Source organism: Nesoenas mayeri, assembly GCF_963082525.1.
Source record: "Nesoenas mayeri genome assembly, chromosome: 4".
NCBI lineage: Eukaryota > Metazoa > Chordata > Aves > Columbiformes > Columbidae > Nesoenas > Nesoenas mayeri.
The window spans coordinates 48,569,585-48,596,721 of record NC_137540.1 but is presented as its reverse complement, the minus strand read 5'-3'; the positions used below and the strand labels follow the sequence as shown (position 1 = coordinate 48,596,721).

General features: G+C 37.2%; 1 protein-coding gene across 6 annotated transcripts in view; it reads left to right on the top strand.

Annotated features, from left to right (window-relative positions):
• The window catches only part of EXOC1 (exocyst complex component 1), a 31,919-nt gene extending 8,313 nt beyond the window's left edge, over positions 1–23,606 (top strand). For 5 of the 6 annotated variants that reach the window (XM_080344496.1, XM_080344495.1, XM_080344499.1 and 2 more), the window contains exons 5-19: positions 953–1,140; positions 2,051–2,278; positions 2,708–2,840; positions 3,030–3,139; positions 3,657–3,710; positions 7,705–7,854; positions 9,300–9,405; positions 13,942–14,105; positions 15,275–15,385; positions 15,871–15,947; positions 16,484–16,712; positions 17,849–18,032; positions 20,256–20,455; positions 21,975–22,169; positions 22,974–23,606. In XM_080344496.1, the coding sequence (XP_080200622.1) occupies positions 953–1,140; positions 2,051–2,278; positions 2,708–2,840; positions 3,030–3,139; positions 3,657–3,710; positions 7,705–7,854; positions 9,300–9,405; positions 13,942–14,105; positions 15,275–15,385; positions 15,871–15,947; positions 16,484–16,712; positions 17,849–18,032; positions 20,256–20,455; positions 21,975–22,169; positions 22,974–23,126 (2,282 nt within the window). In that variant the 3' untranslated portion in view covers positions 23,127–23,606. The remainder of the gene's footprint in view (positions 1–952; positions 1,141–2,050; positions 2,279–2,707; positions 2,841–3,029; positions 3,140–3,656; positions 3,711–7,704; positions 7,855–9,299; positions 9,406–13,941; positions 14,106–15,274; positions 15,386–15,870; positions 15,948–16,483; positions 16,713–17,848; positions 18,033–20,255; positions 20,456–21,974; positions 22,170–22,973) is intronic. The other variant, XM_080344500.1, reaches the window with a different exon arrangement.
• Positions 23,607–27,137: the final 3,531 nt, after the last annotated feature.

Below are 27,137 nucleotides of genomic sequence, written 5' to 3'. Positions count from 1 at the left end.
TTGACTGAAATTTGCTTTTAACCAACCTCTAATTTTTCAAGTTAGTGCACTATTAAAACATTCAAACTTGCTGCCACTTAAAAATATACACATTGTTCATCCTTTGTCTAGCTAACATTCTCTGCTTCCTTTCCTCTGCTTTTCCATACCTTTTAATTCTTCAGAACTGCCTAAAGTTGCAGAAGGTGCGTAACACCTTTTTCCTTTACTCTGGTTTGTAAGCAATTTTTCTTAAATAATATGCCTTTTAAAAGAATTTAAAATAGTATTTTGGATAACTTATCAAATTGTGAGAGATGTTTCAAATGTCCTGAACAGTTTCTGGCTGGACTGTGTTAATGTTCTGTAAAAAACATTTGTTAGCCTTGGAATGGCTTGTTGAATTAAATAAGCACTGCCCTGAGAAATCTTAGTTCATGAAAACATTGCTATAGAATTTTCACTTACCTCTGTACTTTTTCCTGCTATGAAACTTATCTTGAACATCAATATATTTTTTGTTTATTCAGTGGTATATTTCTTTATCTACTGCACTATGTTTCCCTTATATTCTGTCTACCAAAAGAGAGAGTCTAACTTCTACTGATCTTCTGCCAACAAGTCTAGCGTTAATGCTGTAATGTATTCTGATGCTGATTAATAGTGTGACAGGTGAATGGAGTGACACAGCATGTCCCTTTGTACATGTGCAATAAAGGAAGGTTGCTATTTGTATTCTGCTGATATAGCGTAATTTGGAAAACATCACTGTTGGGAACCAGTTCTGGAAATAATAATGAAGCCCATGGAAGGCTGAGATTTGTGAAAAGGGAATGCAGGTAGCAGGTGCTTGTTATGAAAGTTGTTTAAAGGATTAATTTACTTAAAGGTAGTGGAACATACTTAAGTACTCTTAAAATGCTTGTGACTTTCTGCACTTGCTGACGTATTTTATTTCCATTCTCTATGTAAGAATCCGTTCCAAGTGGAGAGAACCAAAGTGTAACAGGAGGTGATGAAGAGTCTGTGGATGAATACCAGGAGTTAAATGCAAGAGAAGAACAGGATATTGAAATAATGATGGAAGGCTGTGAATATGCTATTTCTAATGCAGAAGCCTTTGCAGAGAAGTTGTCAAGAGAGCTACAAGTGCTGGATGGGGTAAACATTTCTTGTAATGTACAGTGTGTTAGCATGTTGAACTGTTTTCATTGATACTGACTATGTAGCGTTCTTTGAAAAGGTAGCTAACATGTTCTGCTGCATATTTAAAGATAAATGTATACCTGTTCCTAAGCAGAGCTACATCCTATGATCAGATTTTAAAGATCTTCAACTTTGCTCTTTACCGTGAGATCTTCTGGGGTCAGTCACAGGCTTTGGAATGATGACTTGAGAAGAAACAGGAGAGGCATTCTACATAGACCTTTCTTGAAGGCAAGGGTGCATGGAGAGAGAGAATAGATGTTCATGTCCATGGATGTGAACTTTTACACCTAAAATACTGGGAAACTGGCGTAGTCTAACAACGTTGCAGTATTGGACTGTCTGTAGCAGTACCATACTGTTGGCTGTTTTGCTTTTTAAACAACCTAACATTCTAGAGGTCACTTAAAATCTAAGGGAGATGTAGGGGTTACAGTTTTGAGAGAACAGTCAACAACCTCCTCAAATTGTTGAGTGGATGTTTCTCTCATATTTTGAAAACAGCTGTTATCAAAGAGGTGACTTTATCACCTAAGCTTTTTTTCTGGAACTAAAAATGTTCCAGTATAGTAGGGATTACTGTTTGGTTTTTATTTTTGTGCAAATCAATACTTCAATTCTACAAATTTGAGCAAAGTTTTGGTTTTATCTCTTTTCTTTATGAAATTAATAAGTGTCATGGACTGAGGCACTGTTGTGTTCAGTAACACTTTAAATGAGAAATACTGCAAGCTTATATTGTTTTGTCTCTTTCATCAAGAATTTTGGAAAGTATTTGACAGTGATGGAGACAGAAGGATATAGCAGAATGCTTTTGAGATATAAGAAAGTATCTCAAAATCTTGTGGCTTAATTTTCTGTACAGGCAAATATCCAGTCAATTATGGCCTCAGAGAAACAGGTGAATATCTTGATGAAGTTGCTGGATGAAGCTCTAAAGGAAGTTGACCAAATTGAGCTGAAGCTGAGCAGTTATGAAGAAATGCTTCAGAGTGTAAAAGAGCAAATGGATCAAATTTCAGAAAGCAACCACCTAATCCATCTCAGCAACACAAATAATGTGAAGCTACTGTCAGAAATAGAGTTCTTAGTGGTAAGCATTTTTATTGTGTTCACTATGGTTGTTCACATCAGGTATAAAATTCTTGTAGATTGCTACCCTCTTTAGCAACCATATATGAGGTTCATTTAAAATAATTAGTTTATTCTGTTTTATTATTGCACTAACCAGTATATTTTTATAATGATGGAATTGTATTATATTTATCATTATGGTTAAGCAGCATAGCAAACTAAGCTGCTTCTGGCTTATGGACAAGCATTGGAACAGGCTGCCCAGGGAAGTGGTTGTCACCATCCCTGGAGGTGTTTAAGAGACATATAGATGTGGTGTTTAGGGACATGGTTTAGTGGTGGAGTTGGTTAACAGTTGGACTCAATGATCTTGAAGGTCTTTTCCAACCTAAATGATTCTATGATTCTATTCTATGATTCTGTGACAATACTATCCATTATTTTGTAGAATCACATGGATTTGGCTAAAGGTCATATAAAGGCCCTTCAGGAGGGAGATCTGACATCTTCTCGAGGCATTGAGGCTTGCACTAATGCAGCAGATGCCCTTTTGCAGTGTATGAATGTAGCTCTTCGTCCAGGTAATGTTTCTGTTAGACTACAATCTAGTGTACAAAATTTATTATGGTAGTACCTTGTATGTGCCTTTCCAACTAGTCCCAGGTGTTCTTTCTGTAGATTGAGGGAATTGTTGCCTCTGGTCCCTGTAGTTCCCACATACAATATATTACTGTATGTTTTGTACTCTGTGAAGTTCTTTTTGTTTTTAGGACATGATATGCTTCAAGCAGTGAAACAGCAACAGCAGCGGTTTAGTGACTTGCGTGAGCAATTTGCACGGAGACTTGCCAGTCATTTGAACAGTGTATTTGTTCATCAGGTATTATTTCTTACTATTTTATGTGAAATTTTCAGTCACAAACTTTTCCTGACAAGCAAACCAATACACCTAAAGTTGGAGATGTTCCGTGATGTAAGCAGTAAACAAATGGACTGCTAGAGGCATTTCAGGCATACGGAGCATACCAAACTATAGTTTCCTACAGAAGTCTCATATTTAAAAAAACCCTGTCTTTGATGGGTTTGCCATCTGAATTAAACACATTGTGTGGTATATAAGAATTTATTTTAATTGTAAGGCTTGATTAATTGAGGAGAAAAAGCACTTATTTTTTGAAGCATGTCAGAGACTGAGAACCTAGAAGTTCTTGCTGCCTGAACTTCAAGGGCCATAAAAAACCCCAAACCATTAAAAGTAAGATGAGTAAACCTTGGGTTTTGAGTCTTAAATTCAAATATTCAGAAATCACTGTCCTAAGACTTGTTTCCTAAAGTCTAGGTGTCTGTCTTAGTATCAGTTTTCTTTCATTTCTGTATTTTTTTTTATCTCCAATTAGTTTAATAAGAACTTCCTTCAGCTCTGTAACAGGCGCTGCTCTCTTTCAGTTGCAGTGAGTACATCGGGTTTGATACAAGTTTTTCTAACTAATTTTTTTGAGCTTGACTTACCTAGCAGCTGCATCTTTGGCTTTACAAAAAGAAATTTATCCTTACCGGTTGCACAGCATCAGACCTATGCTTCCATTATTCTTATTAGGCCTCCAGCTTTGTTTATCTGTTTATGAGTTAACATTCCTCCAGTGTGATCTCCAGAAATTGCTAAAACACAGAATGAGGTGTATGGAGGAAAAATATTTTCAGGAAATTGTAATATGTGTAGAACTGTACAGATACTACAATTGTGTTACATTGTAATATTTGTAAAGAAAAAAAATAATCAGTTTTTATACATATTAGCACAATCAAAGTTTTGGAAGTTTTTTGTTTTATGTACTAGACTGTGTGCAGAAAATGGAATAGAGTTAGGCTGGATAATTCTATAGAAAATTGCATTTGAGAGTACAAGCCTGGCTTTTTATGGCAATGTGCTTCCTACATTTTATTTCCTTTGCAGAATTCCAGTTCTACAGCATTTTATATTTTTTGCCTGTAGTTTCTGTTCGTAAGAAAGTATGTTTCTCTTGTGAGTTTTCATATTTTGAAAAACTGAGCACAAACTATGTCCTGGCCTTTAAATGAACAAGTAGAAGCTGTTTAATGTAAGTCCGATGTAATACATTCACCAAGTTTGGATTTTGGACTTGCATACAAAAGTGGCTGTTTAATAGAATGCCTTTTCTGATGCTCTCTTCTGAGAATTTTATTTTTTAAAATGGTAAGAGATTATTATTACTGTGTAATACTATGTGTATTAGATGAAATACCTCTCAAGAGAGTTTTCAGTGCTATTGAGAATGCTGTTACCAATTTGCAATTTTATTTATTTATTTTTTTAATTCTGGTACTGATAGTGGCCTCACACTGTCTTTCATATAAACTTCCCTCTGAAAAGATTTGAACTGCTGTTGACTGTGAGGTATTAATCAGCTGGTAAATAAACCATGGCCTCACTGTATACTTCATTTTGAGATACAGATTCAAGCGTTGGAGCTACAAGAGATTTTTGTGTTGTCTTAGGAAAATGACCTTGTTTGTTTGGTCTGATGAATAGAATGTAGCAAGTTCTCAACCACAGATTTTTTTAAAGCCCAGCTGGAATACTTTGTTACTTTCAACATCTGAGGAATTGCATTATTTGTTTAGAATGTTTCTCTTAAAAAAAAAAAAGCACTTCAGAAAAAACTAAGGCAGATACAGATTTCTAAATTAAAATAGCAAATGAAAACATGATGATGTCTAGACAGCTGCTACTAAAAGCAAGGCATTCTGATTTGAAACTCTTTAGATGGAAGACCAAAGTTGCATTGACATTTTGAACTAAATATATTACCTTAGAAGTATGAAATTGTTTTTTGTTGTTTTTTGTTTTTTGTTTTTTTTAAAAGGCAAACAAACCCAGTGCTGTGATTCAAACTTCTGTTGTAAGATATTAAGGCACTTCATCTCCTTTACATAAAAATAAGAATAAATATGGAAAGATTTAAACAGAAATGCAACTTTGGATTGCCATTCACTGCAATGTTAAAAACTGTTTGCAATAACTGTTACTAACAGTTAATATAGTTGTCTGTATTGTGTCCTAATAATATTTGATTAACCTTACTGTGTGTCTTTAAAGATTTTTCTTTTTTATTAACAACCAGGTTCACCATTCAAATAAAAGGCAACTCTGGGCTTTCTGTCTTTAAATATGAAATAGTTTGAAGCTTTGAAATTTAGAAATATTTGAATAACAAGCTTGCAGCATCATTTGGTAACAGAGAGAAATTGATTTTGGGAGGGGATTTATCATCTAACTTTATGAAGAATGCAACTACTAAGCAAAAATAAAAAGTTGTGTTTAATAAAGGGACATTAATAAAATTGTTAGATGAAGGAAGCAGTAAGAACTTGGATAGCTGAGTGTTTCCTAACAGTAATATGAACTAGCCTTTGGACTTAGTTGAAGAAAGCTGTGAAAACCACCAGGTAAATTATGTTAATGAACTTGAACATTAAAATGCATGCTGTAGGAATGTTGCATACCAGGGGATAGGAGAGAGAACCATAAATGGTTTTCTCTGCCTGTTTTTCATAAAAAGCATATCAAAGATTTGTGGAAAATACTTGTTATATGCATGTCCAGGAGTACACACAGTAGAGAGTTATGAAGTTGCTAATTACATCAACAGCTGTGTGGCTGATTCTGGTTGGATTCTAATTCCAAATTATATGTTGCATGAACTACACTTCACAAAGTTAGCTTTTTGTTGGAGTCAGAATACAAGATTGCTTTTGGGAGGGAGATTAACAATGTAACTCTTCTCATTGTCTGTGAGAATAAATGAAGTCATCTAGGGCTTGTTTCTTTGGGTCCATTTCTGTCTCAGTTTATGTAGGTAAGAAAACAGGACTTAAAGTAAGTTAATGTTTGTGCTGGATACAAAAAGTAATGCCAGCTTTACTTAGAACCTGGCATGTTTGCATTGTGCTACTTACTAAAGATTGGTCTTTTACAAATGATATCAAGACCTTTTTCTTTCAAAAAATAAAGATATGTAACTGTGTGACTGTATTGTGGAAGCTTTTATGGCTTTTTTTAACCAAAGACTTGAACTGATTAGTACCCATCGCAATGGAGAAAAGTGAGCCAAAGTTTCTTTAGTTTTGACTGTGTGTTGGCTTCTATTCTAGCTTGCAGACATACATAAGCAGTTTTTAAACTGTATAGCTTATATTCTGCCAGCTTGTCCTATCCAAGACAGAACTGTCCAGGAATGCTTCCTGGGTCAGGGACTGTCATTGACTGACATACATGAACCACCTACACGTTATGCTACAAGAATTGGAGACCAATTAGGAGAATCTTTGTGTGCTGCCATGGCACACTATACTTAAGATCGAGTTCTGTTGCAGTATTTATTACAAACCCAGTAAAATAGACTTTACAGGAAATAGTAAAGCCATTTTGAACTTAAGTCATATCCTCCCTTCAACTAGCACAGGGCAAGGGGTTGTGTGTTGTGCTGCATGACTGAAGTGTGATGTTACCTTGCTTGCTTCCAGAATTGTCCAGGAAGCTTGTGAGTTCCAGCAAGTGAAATCTTAATAAAGCTAAATCATATGTTGTTCAAGCACTATGATGTGATCTTCACTTAAAGGATAGTGGGGATTTTTTGTGTGTGTGGTTTTTTGTTTGTTTATTTTTTGTTGTTGTTGTGGGGTTTTTTTTCTTTTTTTTCTTTTTTTTGAGAGACAAGTCAGATAAAAGGAGGAGTGTGAAGTTAGTAGCTTGCTCTTAAATGGGTTGATTTGTCCTGCATGTTGTAAACTGTTTAATAAATGTTTACTGAAAGTGTGTGTGTGCACACATGTCTGTATTTGTGTAAAGGGAGAGAGAACATGTGCGTACTGCTGTTTTTAAGGCTTGGCCAAAGTGTGGACTACAGTGGGTTGAATTGGAGCAGATTTTCAGAGGTGTAGCATAAAGCTCATCATTAACATTGAGGTCACTGACTGACTGGGGACCTGAAATGTCTTACACTGTATGGGAACCAAATCTTCAAAAAGAAGCAGATATGGATTTTATTTGTTTGTTTAGAGAAATAATGTAATAATCTCTTAGAATTTTTCAGAAACAGTTGAACATTTGTCATTAAATCTTCACTCAGGTATACCTTGCATTCTCTTGCAAAAATATCAAATTAACTCACCCTGGAGGCGAAGTACCTTACAATAAAGAAGTTTTCTAAGAGGTATTACCTGCCACAACTGTAGTACCTCAGTGTCTGTATTATGTTAGGCGTCTTTTCAATCTACGTCTCTGGACTTAGTTTCTATGCGAGATATTTTGATGCTTTTCTGTTTGTCTGAGAGGGATGCTCTCTTAATTTTAAGTTTTTCAGGAAACTTCCAGCACTACTGTATAGTGCTTCCAGATTCACTTTAATGCTTTCTTTTACCAAGGGTCACGATCAGAGTTCTACTCTTGCCCAGCACTCTGCTGAATTGACATTACCCAATCACCATCCATTTCACAGAGATTTACTTCGATATGCTAAACTGATGGAGTGGCTAAAGAACACAGATTATGGAAAATACGAAGGGCTAACAAAGGTATGCGAAGTGCTCAAGTGGTGCTAGAGAATGTACATAATATACTGAGTTTGAGAGTCAAAAGAATAACTTGTGTGTATGTGCATGTCCTTTTAATTTTCTTTTATATTAAATTTAATTCACTGCTCCTTTTTTCTTGTTCCTCTTTGGAACAGGAAATCTAATTTTTTGTTTTTTGTTGTATCCTGTATTTTCTCCAAGATTTTATGTCTCTCTTCTGAAGTGTCATAAGATATTAATATTTATGTAAAACAAGTTTACAATTTTAATGTCTAGTAAGAAAAAGAAGTTATTTTCATGTTGTTGTGCTTATTGCTTATGTGACATCTTTATTTCAAGAGACCTTCATTTCACTCGGAATATCAAAAACTTCAGAGGTCTCTTGTAAAGTACATTAAGCAGAAACATTTACCTTTGTGTATATGTAACTTCTAACTACTTTGTTTAAAACTGACATGGAATGAAAAAAAAATACTGCGGAAGTAGAGAAAATGTTTAGATGGAAATCAAGGGAAAGTTAATCCTTACAGAGCCAGACTTCTTTTATTCAAGTACTATCGTTCTTAAAAACTCAACTGTGGAAGATTTAAATTACTCTTAAAATGACTTTGAAGTAATTGTTCTTTTGCTTTCAGTGTAAGGCAAATACTCAAAGAATGGTTGACATCTTTGTGATCGTCTAACAAAGAAACCGAAATATATTTATGTATTATGTGTGCTAAATAAATTCTGAAGAACATAGGAAAAAAATTCTTGGGTGATCTTTGATAAATAAAACATTATAATAACCTTTGTACTAAAAATCTAAACAAACCAGATAATCTTCAAACTTATTTCAGTTGTCTCTTGTTTGTTTAAAACTTGGGCTGATTTTTGGCAGTGTTGCAAACGAATTATTTTGGGATTGATTAAATCTTGTAGTAAGTAGACACAGAGTTTGTGCCTCTCAAAGTTTTCGAGGTGTTTGGTGGTTTGTGTTTTTTTTTTCTTTGTAAGAGTAGTAATAAAGGAGGTCACGTGCTCAGGAAAATGTGTAGGAATGGCATCCTATGTGCTTTGGGGCATAGAAAGAGTCTAGTAAAAGAGGCTGCAGAGAATGGTGCTGAATTCTCTCAGTTCTACCCTTGAATTGAACTCTATGATATATTAGTGCTAGTAATCCTATTTGTATGTACCACATTGCGTATTTTTTCTTGTGGAGGAGAATTAACGCTTTCTGATTGATAGGCAGTGAACTCACTAGGAGAATGAATATAACATGCTTAAATATCATGAATATATTTTTGTGCATGCTACATAAATATATAAATTCATTTATAGTCCAAACTAGTTTGTTGTTTAGTAGAACTTACCTACTTGCTGGATTGCTGGTTTTTAAGATCTATCTAACTATAATAGGACAGAGTCAATATGTATACCTGTTAACTATAAATTTTTCTTTTAAGAATTATATGGATTATTTATCACGACTATGTGAAAGGGAAATCAAAGATTTCTTTGAAGTTGCCAAGATCAAGATGACCGGCACAAGCAGAGAAGGAAAAAAGTTTGGTAAGCCTCCAGGAGTCGTATATCTTGCTTCGAATCTCATTATTTCCTTATAAAATAATCATAATGACATCTAGGGCAAATTATGTAATGGTGTAAATTCGTTTACTTCTGGCAAGTTGGATGAAAAATACAATTGGTAAAACTTTTGAATTCTAGGAGCCCAAAGCTGCACAACTGGAATCTTGTTAAATTGGTCAAGATAGAAGGATATTTCTCAGATTTTCAAATCTGCTCTCAATTTTTAACAAACTGCCAAACATTTTTTTATTACTCGAACTATCCTGCCTTGTTACTGGAACAAATTTGAAAAATGAACCTTTGTAAGTAAAGAAAACTTGGGCAGCAAATGTGTGTTCCTTCTGCTTTTAATAAGTTTTGGGTAGATTTTGAAGAAGCTAGTTTTAATGCTAAGTCTGACGAAGGACTCTTGTGTATTTCATTGTGTTTTCAGTGGGATTTACCTCTGTAGTCTGAGACTAGAAATTATACTTTCGTTAACTTGTAGGTCTTCCTGGTTAAGGGTGTCTGTATTCCTGCTAGGTTTAAGTAGTCTAGTGAGAATATGAAAGTGAAGCTTTAAAAAAATAGCCTGAATACCTAGAAAGCAACAATGCTATAGGTGGTTTTATGTATTGGCTATTCTATATTTTAAAGTACGCTATTTCAAAATTTGTTTAAAATATTTATATTTGCCACAGTTCACCAGTTTCCAAACTCCAAATTCAGAAATGATGTGCAGTTTTAGCTAGTAAGTTCTGTCAAGCCTATTTTTGGTCCTGAACTTATGCTTTGGAGTTTGATGGTAGAGAACAGAAAACAGTAATGAAAGGAAAGCAGGAGAGTGGTGAGGTGAGTGGAAAGATAAGTCTTGGCAAGCTGTTGGACATGGGGAGCCAGTGGTGCCATAATGTGTCACTGTCAGTACAGTTAAATTCATAAATCTTGAAAAGATGCTTCAACAACAAAACACTTTCTCCTAATATAAACTGATTTCTAAAACATTCTAAACATTTTATCCTGGCATTTCTTTTGTGATTTGCATTTGTGAGGAGACAGTTTTTGTAGCAATTTCCTAACTTCTGTAAATATTATGGAGCAATCAGGCATTTTGGAGAAAGAGGTCCTTCAGTTCATAAACCTCTGGAAGGCTTCTGTCATGTATTTGTGCAAACTTCAAGCATATTTGAACTTTACACAGAATAGGCAAGGAGGACAGTAGCAAAGGTTTTGTTTAACCAGTTCTCCTAATTTGATTTCTTTTTAAAATAACATTTTCACAATCATTCAAAGAGTACGTTTATGTTTATGCTGGTGACAAACTGATGCAAAACTTGACCAATGTTCCCAGTCCTCAGAAACTGGTAGGAACTAGTCACAAACCTCAGACTGGAAGCTGTATCCAGTGGGGATTCTCCTAGAATTATTAAAGTTATGAATAGTAATTAAGCCATTAAGTAATCGTTATCAATGGCCACATGTCTGAGGCAAATCTGACAATGAATTAGATCAAAAAAACTTCAGTCCTCAGTACCAATCTTATAAAGAAGGAAAGAAAATGACGTATCTTTAGAAAGCTGTTCCCTACATAAATGATTTCATTTCAGCATTTAAATATCAAGTTCTATATTTATTTTGTAACAGTTTATAATGGTTTGTAATGTCAAAGGCTTCTATGTTAAAGGTAGTGGTTGAACTATTATTATATGCATGTTAATTCAAAATACATCACTTCTTAATAGTAAACTTATTTAAGCAATAGTGTAGGTGCATAATGCTCCAGTTGTACTCAGACACTAAAGAGGACCTGTTTCCAAGCTGTGTTGGTGTGTGTTCTTGCCTTTTTTTGTGCTTTGGGAATAGCACTGCTGTTTGAATGCCTCAAACGCAGAGGGGATGCTGGGAGAATTCTGGCATTCTGTGCTACTGCAAGGTTCTTTGTCTGCGTTTTTATGGCAAAAAAAAAATCTGGGTTGTGAGCATTCACACTTGTCTTAAGTAGTCTTTTTTCTTTTTTTTTTTTTTTTTTTTTCTTTGATAAAGCCAAGACTTTGATACTTAAATACCATAAAATCAATGTGGGAATGAGTGCTACTACTGTCATACATTAATATGATGTGCCTTCTCAAAAGCAACTGTGGCTCACAGTTCAAGGCCTGATCTTTACCTGTAGTTCTTCACATTCTGTGATATAGTCCCACACTTTTGGAAATTGAGGACGATGAAGAAGTGGGACCAATGCATGACAGATGCATATGCCAAATATATCAGGCATAAACATTTTTATTCAAAAACTGCCAAAACCCCCAAGATCTGAAAACTAGGCTGGAATTAAATTTGAGTTTGATATTGTAATTGTCAGTAGTGTTGCCTACTTGAGAACAACTGGTATTTAAGACATGTTCGTGGCATTTAGAAGTATTTACTCATTCTATTACAGTAGGTTCTGCTTGCCTGCTCCATTCTGGGGGCTTGTAGCATCCATCCTCATCAAGATCTTCTTAATACCACATACTGCTTTTAGTGTATGTATGCAAATACCTTTTACTGGTTAGCTATTCTCTACTACAGATGCTCTTTTGCTCTAAATTTCATATTGAAGTCCACTTGAGGAAACTTTTATTCTGAGGAAAAAGCAACAGCAAACAACAACAAAAACCACAAACAAACAGAAAACACAAACAAAGCCCAGGAAAAATAAAAAAGCACCTTGTAATTTTTTTTACTATAATTGAGATTCTTTTCCTCCTCTCAGAATTTTCAGTCATCAATTTTTGGTGCAGCATGAATACAAAAGATGTATTCTCTATGTAAGCTTCTTGATTGGTGAACAACAGAAAAGTTTAGCCAGTCTTACTGTTGATATGAATAATTTTGCAGTGTTGGTGTGTGGTTTTTAAATTGAAGAGGTGGACAATATCTCTGACTCAGTACAAAATTACATAAATACATTTAATTTTTTTCATGTCTGTTATTGATATGAAGATTGGTCTTGGAAACTGAGTCTTTTGCAATATTAACTCTGACAAATAAAACCCTAATTTAATGGACTTTTATATTCGGGAGAACTTAAATACGTTACCAAAAATGTTCTTTGAACACACTGTATAAGAAAAAGTAAAGTTTAATATCTATAAACTTAGTCTATTTTCCATGTAGCTTAGATACTGAATTTCTAGAATAGTACCTCTCCAACTAAATGTGTTTGCAATTTAGTTACTTGCTGCTTATAGTTCTCCGCATGTTTCTTTCCAGTTAGAGCTTAACTTGCATCTTGTGCATGGTTTGTGCAAACTGCATTTTAACTTGTCTTTGTCTTTGATGCTTGCAACCTAATCCATCCCAGCTACACTGCCTCGAAAAGAAAGTGCTGTCAAACAGGAAACTGAGAGTGAGTATAACTAGTTGCATTAGTTGGTATTGTCAATGCATGTGTGTCAATGTAAAGATGTAGTGCTGCATCATGGAAAATCTACCTAACACTGAAGCAGTCCGTTCAGAACGAAATAAGCATTAGCAGAATCATTGGTTTTGTAAGGCAAAAAATGAAGCACGGTTAAAATGGCCCAACAGAGAAGTTGAGAAGGTTTGCAGGTAAAGGCAACATCTTTTGGTTTTTTTCCATGCTACTAGTTTTGTAAGCTTGTGCCTGAGAGGTTTTCGTAGTTTCCCAATTCTTGCAGTAGGTTGAGGTAACAACTCTTATTAGATCTATAGACTTTGTCCTGTGTCCCTACGCTAGATACCAACATAGCAGTTACATGAAACTTGCAGGATTGCTTTTAAACTTCTTTGTGGTTGAGATGTGAGAAGTCTACATGGGGGTCAAACATTGATGATTTCTTGGTCTGTTTTTGTTACTAGCTTTCTCCATCCCGCTACAACATTTCTGAATACTTGGGGAAAAAAACTAAAATATATGTTCCTCACTTAGAAGGCCCCACAATATCCAGAAAAAAAAGTCAGAATATTAATTATGATCAAAAGGAGAGGGGAGCATTAGCAGTAGAGTTACTATGGTATTGTAGATTCAACAAAATAGCTGGAGCAAACTATGTAGACAAAAGGATGTTAACAGCACAAAGACCAAGTTCAAGATAAAAAAGTACCTGTATGTGTATAAAGCTTTTTAATTTCTTCCCTCTTGTGGATTAAGTCTTCTGCTTGTGGCACCTTTGCCCAAAGCACATTCTCAAAGATCATAACTAGTCCTTACTTCCAAGCTTTCAAGAAGAATATCTGTCCCAGTGTTCCTATATTTCACAGTTTTGTTCCTTTTATACCTTTTTCCAGACTCTGCAATGAGGGCTTACATAGCTAACATGATACTTTGAAACTTGCTGAAGTATTTCAGTTACCTTGTAACAAGAAAAGAATGTGTTTATAGCAGAAGCGGTTGTAGCTTAGACAAAAATTTAGTTTATTTTAATGTAGGTTTACTAGCAACTCTTGATCTCATGCACTCTGTAATAAACCTTTTCTTCTGGAGTATTTTATTCTGCCTTTGCTTCCCTCCTTCATAGTGTCTTTATTTCACAGGTCTTCATGGAAGTTCTGGAAAACTGACTGGGTCTACTTCTAGCCTTAATAAACTCTCTGTTCAGAGTTCAGGAAGCCGTAGGTCTCAGTCATCCTCACTGTTGGATATGGGAAACATGTCTGCCTCTGACCTTGATGTGGCTGATAGAACAAAATTTGATAAGGTAAAGTTGCAAAAAGGATTCCTGCTTAGTTTGTATTAGTAGTGTGTTGGGTATCCTCCTTATATAGTTTATAAATCTGTACTGTTTAAATCTTAAAACATGCCAATTTCAAATTCTGTATGCACCACACATCTAACAAAGGCAGTTCTAAGGAATATATAGATCAGAGTATTATTCTCTGATTATAAGATTCCATTTAGTTCATTTGTATGCTGTCAGTGATTTGTAAAAAAAATATCAAGCATACAAATGGTTTATTAATTTTAATATGCAAATAGGGATTGAACTGATGGATTCTCAACTGATTTTTTTCTTTTTTTCTCAATACAAATTCATGTGTTCATTTTGCCAGTATGCAAGCAAAAGTGAAAGAAAAGAAAGAATAATCTTCTTTTAGCCAGGACTTGAGCATGGCTCTGAAATTTTATTTATGCTGGTTTCACATCCAAGTTGTCATCAGTTTTCAGCTTTAACCCATGGTGCTAAGTTATTATTGGAGCATCCTCAGCATCTGTTTAAAAACCTCCTGTCCTCAACATCTGGTTTGGTTGGTTTTGGTGTTCTGTTTTCCTGAGCCTTTAAAAGCGATAGTACTCCTCACTTCCTGTGGAATTAACTCCTCAGTACTATGGAGGGAAAAGGATCTGTTATCAGAGTAAAAGATAAAAATAATTCGCTTGTTCTCTATTGAATTACTTGATGAAATTGAGTATTTTTCTTCTGACTACTTCAAGTCTTTGCTCAGTCCTTTTCTAAGACAAAATATTATCTGCTTGTTTTACTTCCCTGGGGCTTTTAATTTTTTTCTTCTTCCTCTCAGCAACCCAGGCAGAAAAGAGGGTGACAGAACCCATGACTTACTATTAAAATGTGAATGTTTTCATTATAGCACAAAAGTCCTTATTCAGGCTGTGACTAGAAAACTTCTAGTTGTGGGAAAAAATATTGTTCTTTTCTTCCCACTGTTATATGGGTGAGAAGAGAAAGGACTGTTGAAGATGCAGATATCACTTTTAAAGATATAAGTACAATTTCTGTTAAATAGAATAAGCCTTCTAAAGCTTACTGAAGATAGAAAGTAGAACAACCTGTGCAACAAACAATTTAAATTAGTATTGCTAGCTGTGCATGGTATTCAGTGTGTTGATAAAATATTTGTTTTTCTTTAGATTTTTGAGCAAGTATTAAGTGAACTAGAGCCTCTGTGTCTGGCAGAACAGGACTTCATTAGTAAATTTTTCAAACTACAGCAACATCAGAGCATCTCGGGGACAACAACGGTACGACTCTTAATTCTGTCACTGAAGTGAAAAATGTTGAACAGGCCTCACAGAGACCTGTTGGAAAGATAACTTCTGAATTTATCTGGCAATTATGTGATCCAGGTGATCAGCAATTTGTTTTTCTCCATTAGGTGGCAGAATCTTTATTTTTGGCTGATGAATACAAAATCTATTAAAGGACTGGCATGTTTATTTTGCCATGGCTTTGTTTCCTCATAAGGTCTCAATAAACACTTCATCACGCTACGCAGGAAGGCGATGGGAGTAACTGTGGATTGTGGTGTATTCTGGGGAACATGACCAGAAAACTACCTGAACCTTGCAAACCACTGTGTTTGCTACTTGGGGGTGGGCTAGGGGGAGGTGGGGGCAGAAAGCACCACCTGCTGATTAGGTTGGTTTTGTCAGATATGCTTATCACTTAAATACAAAATGGGAGACAAGCTTTCAGCCTCCTGTGTATACATTCCTTGTTCTTACAGAATGAAGTGGAAGAAATGGATGGAGGAACTTTATCTCGTTCATACACTTCTGGTGTCCCACAAACTATATCGTCTGAGTATGTGCTGCTGCTGTTTATTATTGATTCTTAAGCTTACATGTGAATTTATTTGACATATAAAACTTTTTTTCTCTATAATACGAAATTGTTCCCTTTCAGTGAAAATGAATAGCGAACTCTTGATTTGTACCTAGACGCTGAATGTGTCAGTAAATATCTTTTTTTTTTTTTTGTATTGGACTGATGTTTCTGTCTATAGTAGTATAAAAAATGATGCTTAATTCTCTAATAGTTTGCAAAGTGAAACTAGGCACCGTAATATTATACTTTGGAAAATATGCTTAGCAAAGTTCCGAATTAGAGTGCATGGCAGCTTCCACACAGAAAATTTATTTTGGAATATTTTATACCTGTGACTATTGATTTTTCTTTTTTTACTGTATGGCATTGGCCTTTCTTCCCTTAGCAGCATTCTGAAAATCATGAGACTTGTTGAATGCAAATGAGAGTGCTATATCCAGTAAATCAAAGAACATGTAAAATAGCCTAGTAAACTGTCAGAGTAATATTTTTATCTTATGCATTTTTAATAGGAAGGACATGATCCGACAAATGATGACAAAAATATTTCGTTGTATTGAACCTGAGCTGAATAATCTTATAGCGCTGGGGGACAAGATTGATAGTTTTAATTCCCTTTATATGTTAGTTAAGATGAGTCATCATGTATGGACAGCACAAAACGTGGACCCAGCTTCCTTTCTCAGCACAACACTTGGAAATGTTTTGGTGACTGTCAAAAGGAACTTTGATAAATGCATTGTAAGTTCTTTAGTTATTTTAATTAAGCTAACTATAATATAGGAAGCCCATTCCTTCCTCGTTTGATTTTATATTTCTTTATAGTTAAATGTTTGCTTTCAATTTGAAGTAAAAATGAGTAACTTTATTGCACTTCTACTGGCCAAAGCTTCAAAAAATACAAAATAATTGGTGGTTGTTTCTTTTTCCTCTTCATTCCAGTTTTCCTCAATAATTAGGCATTTGTAACACTCATTCACTACTGTAAGGTAGTTGACATTTTTAGTCATTTGTTTAAACTTGTACTCTGAGATTTCTGAAGTCAGTCAAGTAAATTATAGCTCCCAGCCTTGTTTACTTACCAAGACAAAACCTCATGGTCTTACAAGGGTTTTTTTTTTCCCACTTATGTATAATATAGTATAATATGCCAAACATGTCTCATTGATGTATTCAGTTATATCTATATTATATCTAACAAAAACTTGGTTTAGATAGAATGCCAAATCTTTTGGCAGTAGGAAAGGCAGCTTCTACTGTCAGAAACTTGCTTTCACTAATACAATATGATCATTATATGAAATATAGCAAGTTTAGTGAAAACATAGGTGCCAGTATAACTTTTTATTGTCATAAGTTAATTTGACTCTAGTTCAACATAATAGGACTGACCATTCTTCATCAGTTTAATGCTTAAAATATATTGAAGCTGATTTTTTTCTGGATAATACCCAGAAATAACATTTCAGTAGAAGATTAAAGAAACTTCCTGTAGCAAAAGGGATTGTTATCTTGGCTGAATCAGAAAAGCCAAGTTCTTTCTTAGATTATGGAATTAAAATTGTTAATTGTTTCTGGTGGATAAGTTGTTTTGGGTTTGTGTGGGGCTTTTTCCTTAAACTAAGTGAATGAGAAGAAAAGCTGGAAGATTTGCTTGCTTATCTTCCTTTTTTCCTCCCAGTTATAGTATGTCTTCATAACTTTTTGAGGGGAAAAAGGGAGGAAGACTAAGTAGATATACTAATTGAAAGATGAAATTACTTCCATGTTTGAATAAATGTCTATTTTTCGGTATGTCTGTATCTTCTTTTACTAGTTGTTACACGGCCTGAAGTTGTGTATTAGAGGCTAACATCTTTTTGTGTTTTAAATTTAAGAGTAATCAAATGAAGCAGATGGATGAAGTAAAAATCTCAAAGAAGAGTAAAGTTGGGATCCTTCCATTTGTTGCTGAATTTGAAGAGTTCGCAGCCCTCGCTGAATCCATTTTCAAAAATGCAGAACGACGAGGAGATCTAGATAAAGCCTACACAAAACTTATTAGAGCTGTTTTTGTCAGTGGTGGGTCTTCTGAGCTTGCTATAGTTACTAAAATGATTTTCCTCCTGTTTATATATAATTTTGCTCCAATTAACAGGTGACTTTTTTTTACGACTTCATTGCAAATGTCATGACTGATATTGCGGTGAAGTTTTGGTTTTCTGTGTTATCTGTAGGAGAGCAAGTGTAAATCTTTTGATCATAATATGTTTTTTAAGAGCAAACTGTAGATATTTCCCTTTGTACAGACCTGTAACTAACTTTCAGTTATGACAGAGGGAAGTGCTTAAGACTCTAGCAGGAGAGAAGAGAGAGCAGCAACACAACATGCTCAAATGGAAATGGTTTCCTGTCTTTTCTCCCCCAGTGTAGCTTAAACAAAGAGATGAATCTGGATGGGATCCTAGGAATTTTGCCGTAATACTGTTTATCTTCCCAGCCCTATCCAAAATAAATCACTCACGTTCTGACTATGAATTTGACCCTTTTTTGGCAGATTAGGTCTTTTGTGTCCTAACCTGACACAGCAGAATGTCTCTCCAGTCCTCCCTGTTTTCCCAGCTGTAGTCTGGAAAATAGCAGCAACACACTTGTTCTACTGCTTTTATTTAACATAAAAAAAAAAGTGGGGGGGAGGGCATATGCAAGCCAATGAACTCAGGAGAAATTGACATTCCCTTTTAAAATGTGAGTAAACAGATGAGTGGACCTCTCTGCCCTGATTTATCTGCAAATTTTCAAATGGCTCCATGTATAGTAATTCCCAGTCACTGAAACGTATCTCTTTTTTAGGGGAAGATTGGGCAAGAGGAGATGGTAGTAGCAGTAAAGCTAGTTTGAGGAAATTATAGCATAGTGATTCTGAACATATTAGGAAATCGTGAAGAGACATTACTTCGTAGTACAGTAGAGTACATATGTTGTCAGCAGGAGCATCCCAGCTGATAGGACAGTACATTTTGAAAATGTTTATTTGATTACACCCAGCTTTTCTGGCCTTAAGAGTTTACTATTCAAGTGATGAAACTAAGCAAATATCAATAGACAAGCAAATCTGTACAATGGTAAGTAGTGTAGGAAGAATTTAGAAAACTGTGTTTTAAAAGGAGTTCAATATCATGCCAATCAAACACTGAAGAAGAAACAAAATCTCTTTCAGACAAGTACAGAGCAAACTTAAAGAACAAAACATTATGATGGGAGAGGATAAGGGATAGAAGAATGAAGGTGAAACCAAGTCAAAATTATGTACAAAATCAGTGAAAGCAGTATGTTTAGTGCAGCGAGATATTTTATTTACAAGTGATGTTTGAAGTGAGAAAGGTCAGAAAGGTGTAGTACTTCAGGTAGAACTGGGAGAGGTAGTTAGAAGAGTGTACAGGTGGAACAAAATTGGCAGTAGAAAGCTCCCTACTTCACAATTCAGTGTTCTTGTTGAAATGAATTTGTGATCTTTACTGATACTTTGATACCCAGAATCAATTTCATGGTGGGCATCCTGGTAGTCTCAGCAAAATAATTACTGGGTGAGCGGGTATAGAGACCTAATTGCACACTTTGTTGAAGCCATCCTCTTTCAGCCTATCAGCCTACTTCTGGGTGCGATAAGGGAACAATAGGTAGAATTTCTTTTGCCTGCCCTATGGTTGCTTTTTGTTGTTGTTTGTTTGGGTTTATTGTTTGTTTGTTTGTTCTTGTTTTTGAGTGGGGACATTAAAGTAAAAGACCTATGTGCAAGATTATGCATTTTTATTATTAAATTTGGAGATTGACAGTAACTTTGACCAGAAAACTAATAATAATAACTGAGAGACTGGGAAGTACATTTTAAAAAACCCACTACCTTACTGAAGATTTTTCTTCTAGCTAAGAGGGGAATGACACTTTTCTTAAATAGATCTATCATGTGAAATTTATTAGGGATAATGAAAGCTTGTAAGCCTCCACAGAATGTAGGTTATTTTTCACTTACATAAATGACCATATGTAGTCTCTATTTTGTATCTTTTTATAAGTGATTTTTTTGGCATACAAATTTCATTATCTTAGAGCCTGTACATATCTGTTACTATTTTTGAAGGCTCTCAGATACTAATTTATTTAGTGGCAATTACGACAATCACTCTTGCAAATTATTATCATTAACATAAAATCCAAAATTCTGACACTATTATGGTTATTGGTTACATTTTTCTGAATTTGGTTGTCGTTTTGTTGTTTTTAATATTTTGCTTTGTCTTTCAGTTGAGAAAGTAGCTAATGAAAGCCAGAAAACACCCAGAGATGTGGTCATGATGGAGAACTTCCATCATATTTTTGCAACACTTTCTCGCTTGAAAATTTCTTGTCTTGAGGCTGAGAAAAAAGAAGCCAAACAGAAATACACTGATCATCTTCAGTCTTATGTAATCTACTCACTCGGACAGCCTCTTGAGAAATTAAATGTAAGTATATTTGAGTTTATATACATTTAAATAGTACAGAATAGTCTTTCTCAAGTGTTTAATTTGCACTATCTGCTCTCTTTATCATTGCATCTATCATAATCTCTATTATTTTAGACTTGAGCATACCTAAGAAGAGTATATATGAGGGTAACAGTCCTGGATGAAAATAACCAGGTTTTTCATGGCAATGAATAGTACTGACTAAACATCAATTGTGTCTTAAGCAAATGGTTTTGAGGAAGGAAAAAGCAAGGAGAAAAGTAATCAGAAGCTTTGGGATCATTTTCCCCACCTCAGCTGCAGAGAAAATTATTGTAGTTTCTGAACTGTTCAACAGTAAGAAAAATTCTGTATGTCTGAAGTTGAACTAAGTGTTAAACCGAATGCTGACTTAGGTGCAGACTCAGTCCTGCCCACTGAATGTTTCCCACTGTTCATTGCTTTTTCTGTAAACAGGATTTCAGCCGTTCATTTTCTGAAAAGTCTAAGTCTTACTCTCTTTCTGAAAATTAAACTGTTTTTCTGTCGTTTCCCACTTGTTGTGGATTGGGTCTCACCACCACCTAAGAAGCCATGGAACTTGCTCCCTCCCCCTTCCCCAAGCAAGTTAGGGGAGGGAACAGGAGGAGCAAAAGTGAGAAAATTTTGGGGTGGAGATAAAAATAGTTTAATCAGTGAAGATGAAAGAGAGAAAAAAAAATAAGTGATGTAAAGGCAGTCCCTTATTACCTCCGACAAGCAGACTGATGCTCAGCCAGTTTCTGAGCAACAGCCACCTTGGAAGACAAACACCACCTCTGCCGCCTCCTCTAACCCTAATTTTTATAGCTGAGCATAATGTTACATGCTGTGGAATACCCTTTGGCCAGGTTTGACCTGTCCAGCAATAACCAAGACATCAGTGTGTTATCAGCCCTGTTTCAGCCACAAATCCAAAACACAGTATCATATGGTCTGCTATAAAGAAAGTTAACTCTGCATGGCTCTACATGCATGTTCGTGGGTACATATCCCCCTATTTTTATTATGTTGAGCCAACTGGTGCAGGACAATGAGACAAGAGGGCTATTATGAACAAATATTGCTGTAGTTCAGTTATAGTTTAAGTAGAGAAATTCCTATTCAGATACATACTCAGTTTATCTGAAAGATCCAGTGTTTTTCCAGGCTGTGGCCTCATTAATTGAAGATTTTTGAGGCTGATTCAGTGTTAGTTATGATGTTTCAAAGCAAAGCTTGATTGCTTCTAGAAATCATTTATTTCAGTTTTACACTAGTATAACACTTACAGAATGCTCTGTTGTTGGGCTGTGCTTTGGTGTTTCTGGCTGAGCACTGCTTCATGCCCAATAAAAAAAAAACAAACAAAAAAAAAAACAAAAAACAAACAAAAAAACAAAAATGAAAGGAACACACAATGGTCGTCAAGCAGAATCAAGACTTGACTACACATATGCTTGTCAAATTAAGTTAATTTATATTTGTGATAATCATTGATGCTGTTATTGTTTGTTAGCATTTTTTTGAAGGTGTTGAAGCTCGTGTGGCACAAGGTATACGGGAAGAAGAAGTAAGCTATCAACTGGCTTTTAATAAGCAAGAGCTTCGTAAAGTTATAAAGGAATATCCAGGAAAAGAAGTGAAGAAGGGATTGGATAATCTCTACAAGAAGGTAGATAAACATCTCTGTGAAGAAGAAAACTTACTTCAGGTAATCTAAATAATGTCTTAAAAACATTCTAATGTTTACACAAAGGCTTTTATTAGTGCCTTTGCATATGTATGCTCTGAGAAGTGCCTAGCTTCAGCATAACTCTGAAATAACATGAATTTTGAATGGAATTTCTTGTAATCCTGCTGTGATTTTATTTGTTATACCATTGATTTGAACTGTCGTGGTAGAAAGAGAGTTGTAAGAAACTTCCGTTAGGATTCCCAAGGTGCGCGTTGATGGGTGATCTCTGTTCTGCAAAATATACTGCAAGTAGAGAGAACTAGACTTAAATGAACTGTTAACCTGATATGAAATTTAGCCGGTATGCCTTAGCAGAATACACTTTAAATTACATTTTTTTCTCTTAGTTATATTATTTAAGTGTTTTCTTATATTGAGTAAACTTTCTCACTGGAGTAAATGATGAGTAGATTTAAGAGTTAAACATGTATTAACACTTTTTTTTGAAGTCTGAAATATGAATTAGTAGCACTGTTCTGGCTTGAAGCATTTTCTTTAAGGACAAAAGCAATACCTCTTTTAGGGCACCTTCCTCTTTACTATTTTCCACTTTGTATATTTGGTAGGAGTCCTGTAAAAAAGGTCTTAAACTTAATGGGTAAAAAAACTTCAGTCATTTTATTTTTAATGCAACAAGTCATTTTACTGAACATCATCAGCAAGGTTTAGTTTTAAAATGGCACCTGAAGTGAGAATCAGTTAATGAGCCAAGGTTTTGCAGTTCACATATAGTGTTTGTGCCAGTTGACTGAAGTTCCTAAAGTTTGCTTTCTTTGGCAGGTCGTGTGGCATTCCATGCAAGATGAGTTTATAAGACAATACAAGCACTTTGAAGGGCTGATCGCTCGCTGCTATCCTGGATCGGGAATTACTATGGAATTCACTATACAGGATATTTTAGACTACTGCTCCAGTATTGCACAGTCTCATTAAGTTCTATAAAGGAAAAGAGAAGCTAGCAAAGTTTATGCCTGTGTATAAGGGAATCAAACACTATAAATGCTATTTGTTTTTAAAAGGTGGATTTCCATGTTATGTGTAGTTAACTGCCATATATGTCAAGTTACACTCCTGCTTTAAACATCTTTCAGGGCAAAATGAAACCTTCGGGAATTTGTTGCTCTTCTACTGATTCAAGTACCGTCTGAAAGCATTAATTCTGTGAAACACATTGGATATAGTTTTTCCCTTCCCCTAAGGTTCAGATACTTTTATTTATAATCCCTTCTCTTGCTAAAAGCAGTAAGCGCACTACCTTTATAGTATGCAAAAAGGATACTACTGTTTCACTAATATTTTGCATCTTGGAAACTATGTAAGTATTAAAGACTATCAAATTTTTTGTTTGCTCTAGGAAGTACAAATGTGGAAATTTGTACAGTGGGAGTACTGAATTTGTGTTCTGAGATGTGATGTGACTATAATTCTTAATTAAATGGTGTTCATCATATTCTTTATTGTTATAGAGTGTTATTTCCAAAAGCTGAAAATGCAGTTGTTTCCCTTGTTTTGTCTCTGGGAATTGCAGTAGAATTGTCCTATTTCTCAACACACTTTTTTTCCTTCCCTTTAGTAAGTGCAATGTAGCATCAGTATACTCCTACATTGTTTAAGCCCTGCCTGTAGTCCAGGACCCAGTTTTTCTGTACAGCTTGAGGAAATTGCTAAGTTGTGGCATAGAGCTGGGGTGTATGTGGAACATAAACTGAGACCACAGAGGTAAACATGCAGACAGAGGTAAGATTTTTGGTTTTTGAGATGCAGGTGCGAGAATAAAACCCAAAACCCAGTAATATAAGAATGTTCTAAAACTTGAGACAATCTGACCTGCTAGATGACAACTTGGCACCCTTGAGACATGCGGATTTAGGTGAGCATACTAACACTTAAGCCTTGTAGCTCATTAAAACCTAGTTGTCTTCACTAATGAAATACTTGATCCAAGTTTTATAAAACCTGCTTACCATGTCTTTGCACATGACTAAAGGTGGCCAAAGCAACAGCAAGGGGAGGTAAGGGTTACACTTGGCAGAAATTCCCCTTAAACTAGTAGAGATGGCTTATGTAAGAGGACTACCGGGCACTTGTACATCAGGCACTGGAATCCCTGAAGTCTGGCCACAGCAACTATGCAACAGGCAACTGCACAAGAGGCAGGAAGTGCAGGTAGGATCCTTTAGAACAGGAGCAAAGGTGGCGGTACCGTCTGTTTCTCCCCTTTTCTGCAGCCGGAGCGGAGCGGCTGTCGCGGCCGTTCCTCAGCACAGAGCGGCAATTACGCCCGGAGACGTTAAACCTCGGGTCGAGGACTCCTGACGCGGTTATTTGTGGCCCCGATGCCGCGGAGCGCCGCTCCCGGGCCGTTGTCCCTCAGGGCTCTGCCGAACTGCCTCTACCGGCTGTGCCACGTCACCCTGCCCCGCCCCTCCGCGCGAGGGCTGCCGGTCGCGCGGGAAGGGGCGGGGTGGCTAGCGCGAGCGGCGGTTGGCTCAGCAGGCCGCGGGTGCCGGCGCGTGCCCCGTTGCTGCGGTGACGGGTCGGAAGCGGCCGCTGCTCCGCGCGCCATTTTCAAACAGTCGGTGCTGCCTGGGGACTGCGCGGGGCCTGCGGCCCGGGAGCGCCGCGGGCACGGCTTGTGTCCGCCGGGGCGCGGGCGGACACACGGGAAGGAGGAGGGTGCTGCCGGCGGGACCGGGGCCCTCTCAGGCAGGCGGTGGCGGGGGCAGCAGCGGAGCTCCCGCGGCCCCGGCAGCGGCCGTTGTAGCAGCCCTGAGGACAACGCGGCGCTGGGCCGCCTCCGTTTCTTCGGCCCCTGGGGAGCGCTGAGCAGTCTGGGCAGCCTCTCTCAGGCTCTGGCCTACAGGCTGGTCTCGTTCCCTCTGGGTTCTGCAGCTGCCCTTCCGCGCCGGAGCTGCTTCTCTGCCGAAGCCTCAGTGAAACATCTCGGCTGCTCCTGAGTGGCGCGCCCTGCAAGAGCTGCTTTTAACGGTATGTCTGGTAAGACCGACCCGGGGGAGGGTGGAAAAATTAAAAATAAACCTGTTTAATAAGGGACTAACTGTCCCTGTGTAGGTATAGATTCGGCTTGTTGAAATGTCTGTAAAGCTTCTAGTTTGGAGAGACAGGTGAATAAGCAGGCTCTTAGTCGACAGGGTTTTCCTGTACTGTAGTGTAAACCTACAGGATTGGGTGACTCTTTAAAAGACCTGTTTATTTTTAGACTAAGAGTTGTTTCTCTTTTGGCAAAGTGGTGACACTTTGTAGCAAACATGGTGTGTGCATATCTAGTCAGAAGTGAACTCCAAACAAATCAACTTGGAAACAAACTTTTCAAAACATATGCAGGCTCATTCAGTGTATCTCAAAAATGGTATTACAGTAACTGTCTTTTACAGCACAGCCTTTAGCATCACAGAATGTTAGGGATTGGAAGGGACCTCGAAAGATCATCTAGTCCAATCCCCCTGCTGGAGCAGGAACACCTAGATGAGGTTACACAGGAATGTGTCCAGGTGGGTTTTGAATGTCCCCAGAGGAGACTCCACAACCTCCCTGGGCAGCCTGTTCCAGTGCTCTGTTACCCTCACTGAGAAGAAGTTTCTTCTCAAATTTAGTTGGAACCTCTTGTATTCCAGTTTGAACCCATTACCCTTTGTTCTCTCATTGGTTGTCACTGAGAAGAGCCTGGCTCCATCCTTGTGACACTCACCCTATATATATATTTATAAACATTAATGAGGTCACCCCTCAGTCTCCTCTTCTACAAACTAAAGAGACCCAGCTACCTCAGCCTTTCCTCCTAAGGGAGATGCTCCGCTCCCTTCATGATCTTTGTTGCCCTGCACTGGACTCTCTCCAGCAGTTCCCTGTCCTTCTTGAACTGAGGGGCCCAGAACTGGACACAATATTCCAGATGTGGTCTCACCAGGGCAGAGTAGAGGGGAAGGAGAACCTCTCTGGACCTACTAACCACCCACCTTGTAATACACCCCAGGATGCCGTTGGCCTTCCTGGCCACAAGGGCACAGTGCTGGCTCATGGTCATCCTGCTGTCCACCAGGAGCCCCAGGTCCCTTTCCCCTACACTCTTCTCTAATAGGTCATTCCCCAACTTATACTGGAACCTGGGGTTGTTCCTGCCCAGATGCAAGACTCTACACTTTCCCTTGTTATGTTTCATTACATTTTTCCCTGCCCAACTCTCCAGCCTGTCCAGGTCTCGCTGGATGGCAGCACAGCCTTCTGGCGTGTCAGCCACTCCTCTCAGTTTGGTGTCATCAGCAAACTTGCTGATAGTGCACTCTATTCCCTCATCCAAATCATTGATGAATATGTTGAGTAGTACTGGTCCCAGTACTGACCCTTGAGGCACTCCACTAGATACAGGCCTCCTACTAGACTCTGCCCCACTGGCCGTGACTCTCTGACTTCTTTCCTTCAGCCAGTTTCCAGTCCACCTCACTACCCAATTGTCCAGACCACACTTCCTCAGTTTAGCAGCAAGGATGCTGTGGAAGACTGTTGAATGCTTTACTGAAGTCAAGGTAGACCACCTCCACTGCTCTGCCATCATCTATCCACCTCTTTATGTCTTCATAAAAGGCTATGAGGTTGGTCAAGCATGACTTCCCCTTGGTGAAGCCATGCTGACTGCCCCTAATGACCCTCTTATCCTTGATATGCCTTGAGATGGCACCAAGGATAAATTGTTCCATCACTTTCCCAGGGATGGAGGTGAGGCTGACCAGTCTATAGTTACCCGGGTCCTCCTTCTTGCCCTTTTTGAAGACTGGAGTGACATTTGCTTTCTTCCAGTCCTCAGGTACCTCTCCTATTTCCCAAGACTTGGCAAAGATGATGGAGGGTGGTCTAGCAATGACCTCAGCCAGCTCCCTCAGCACCTGTGGGTGCATCCCATCTGGAGCCATGGATTTATGGATGTCC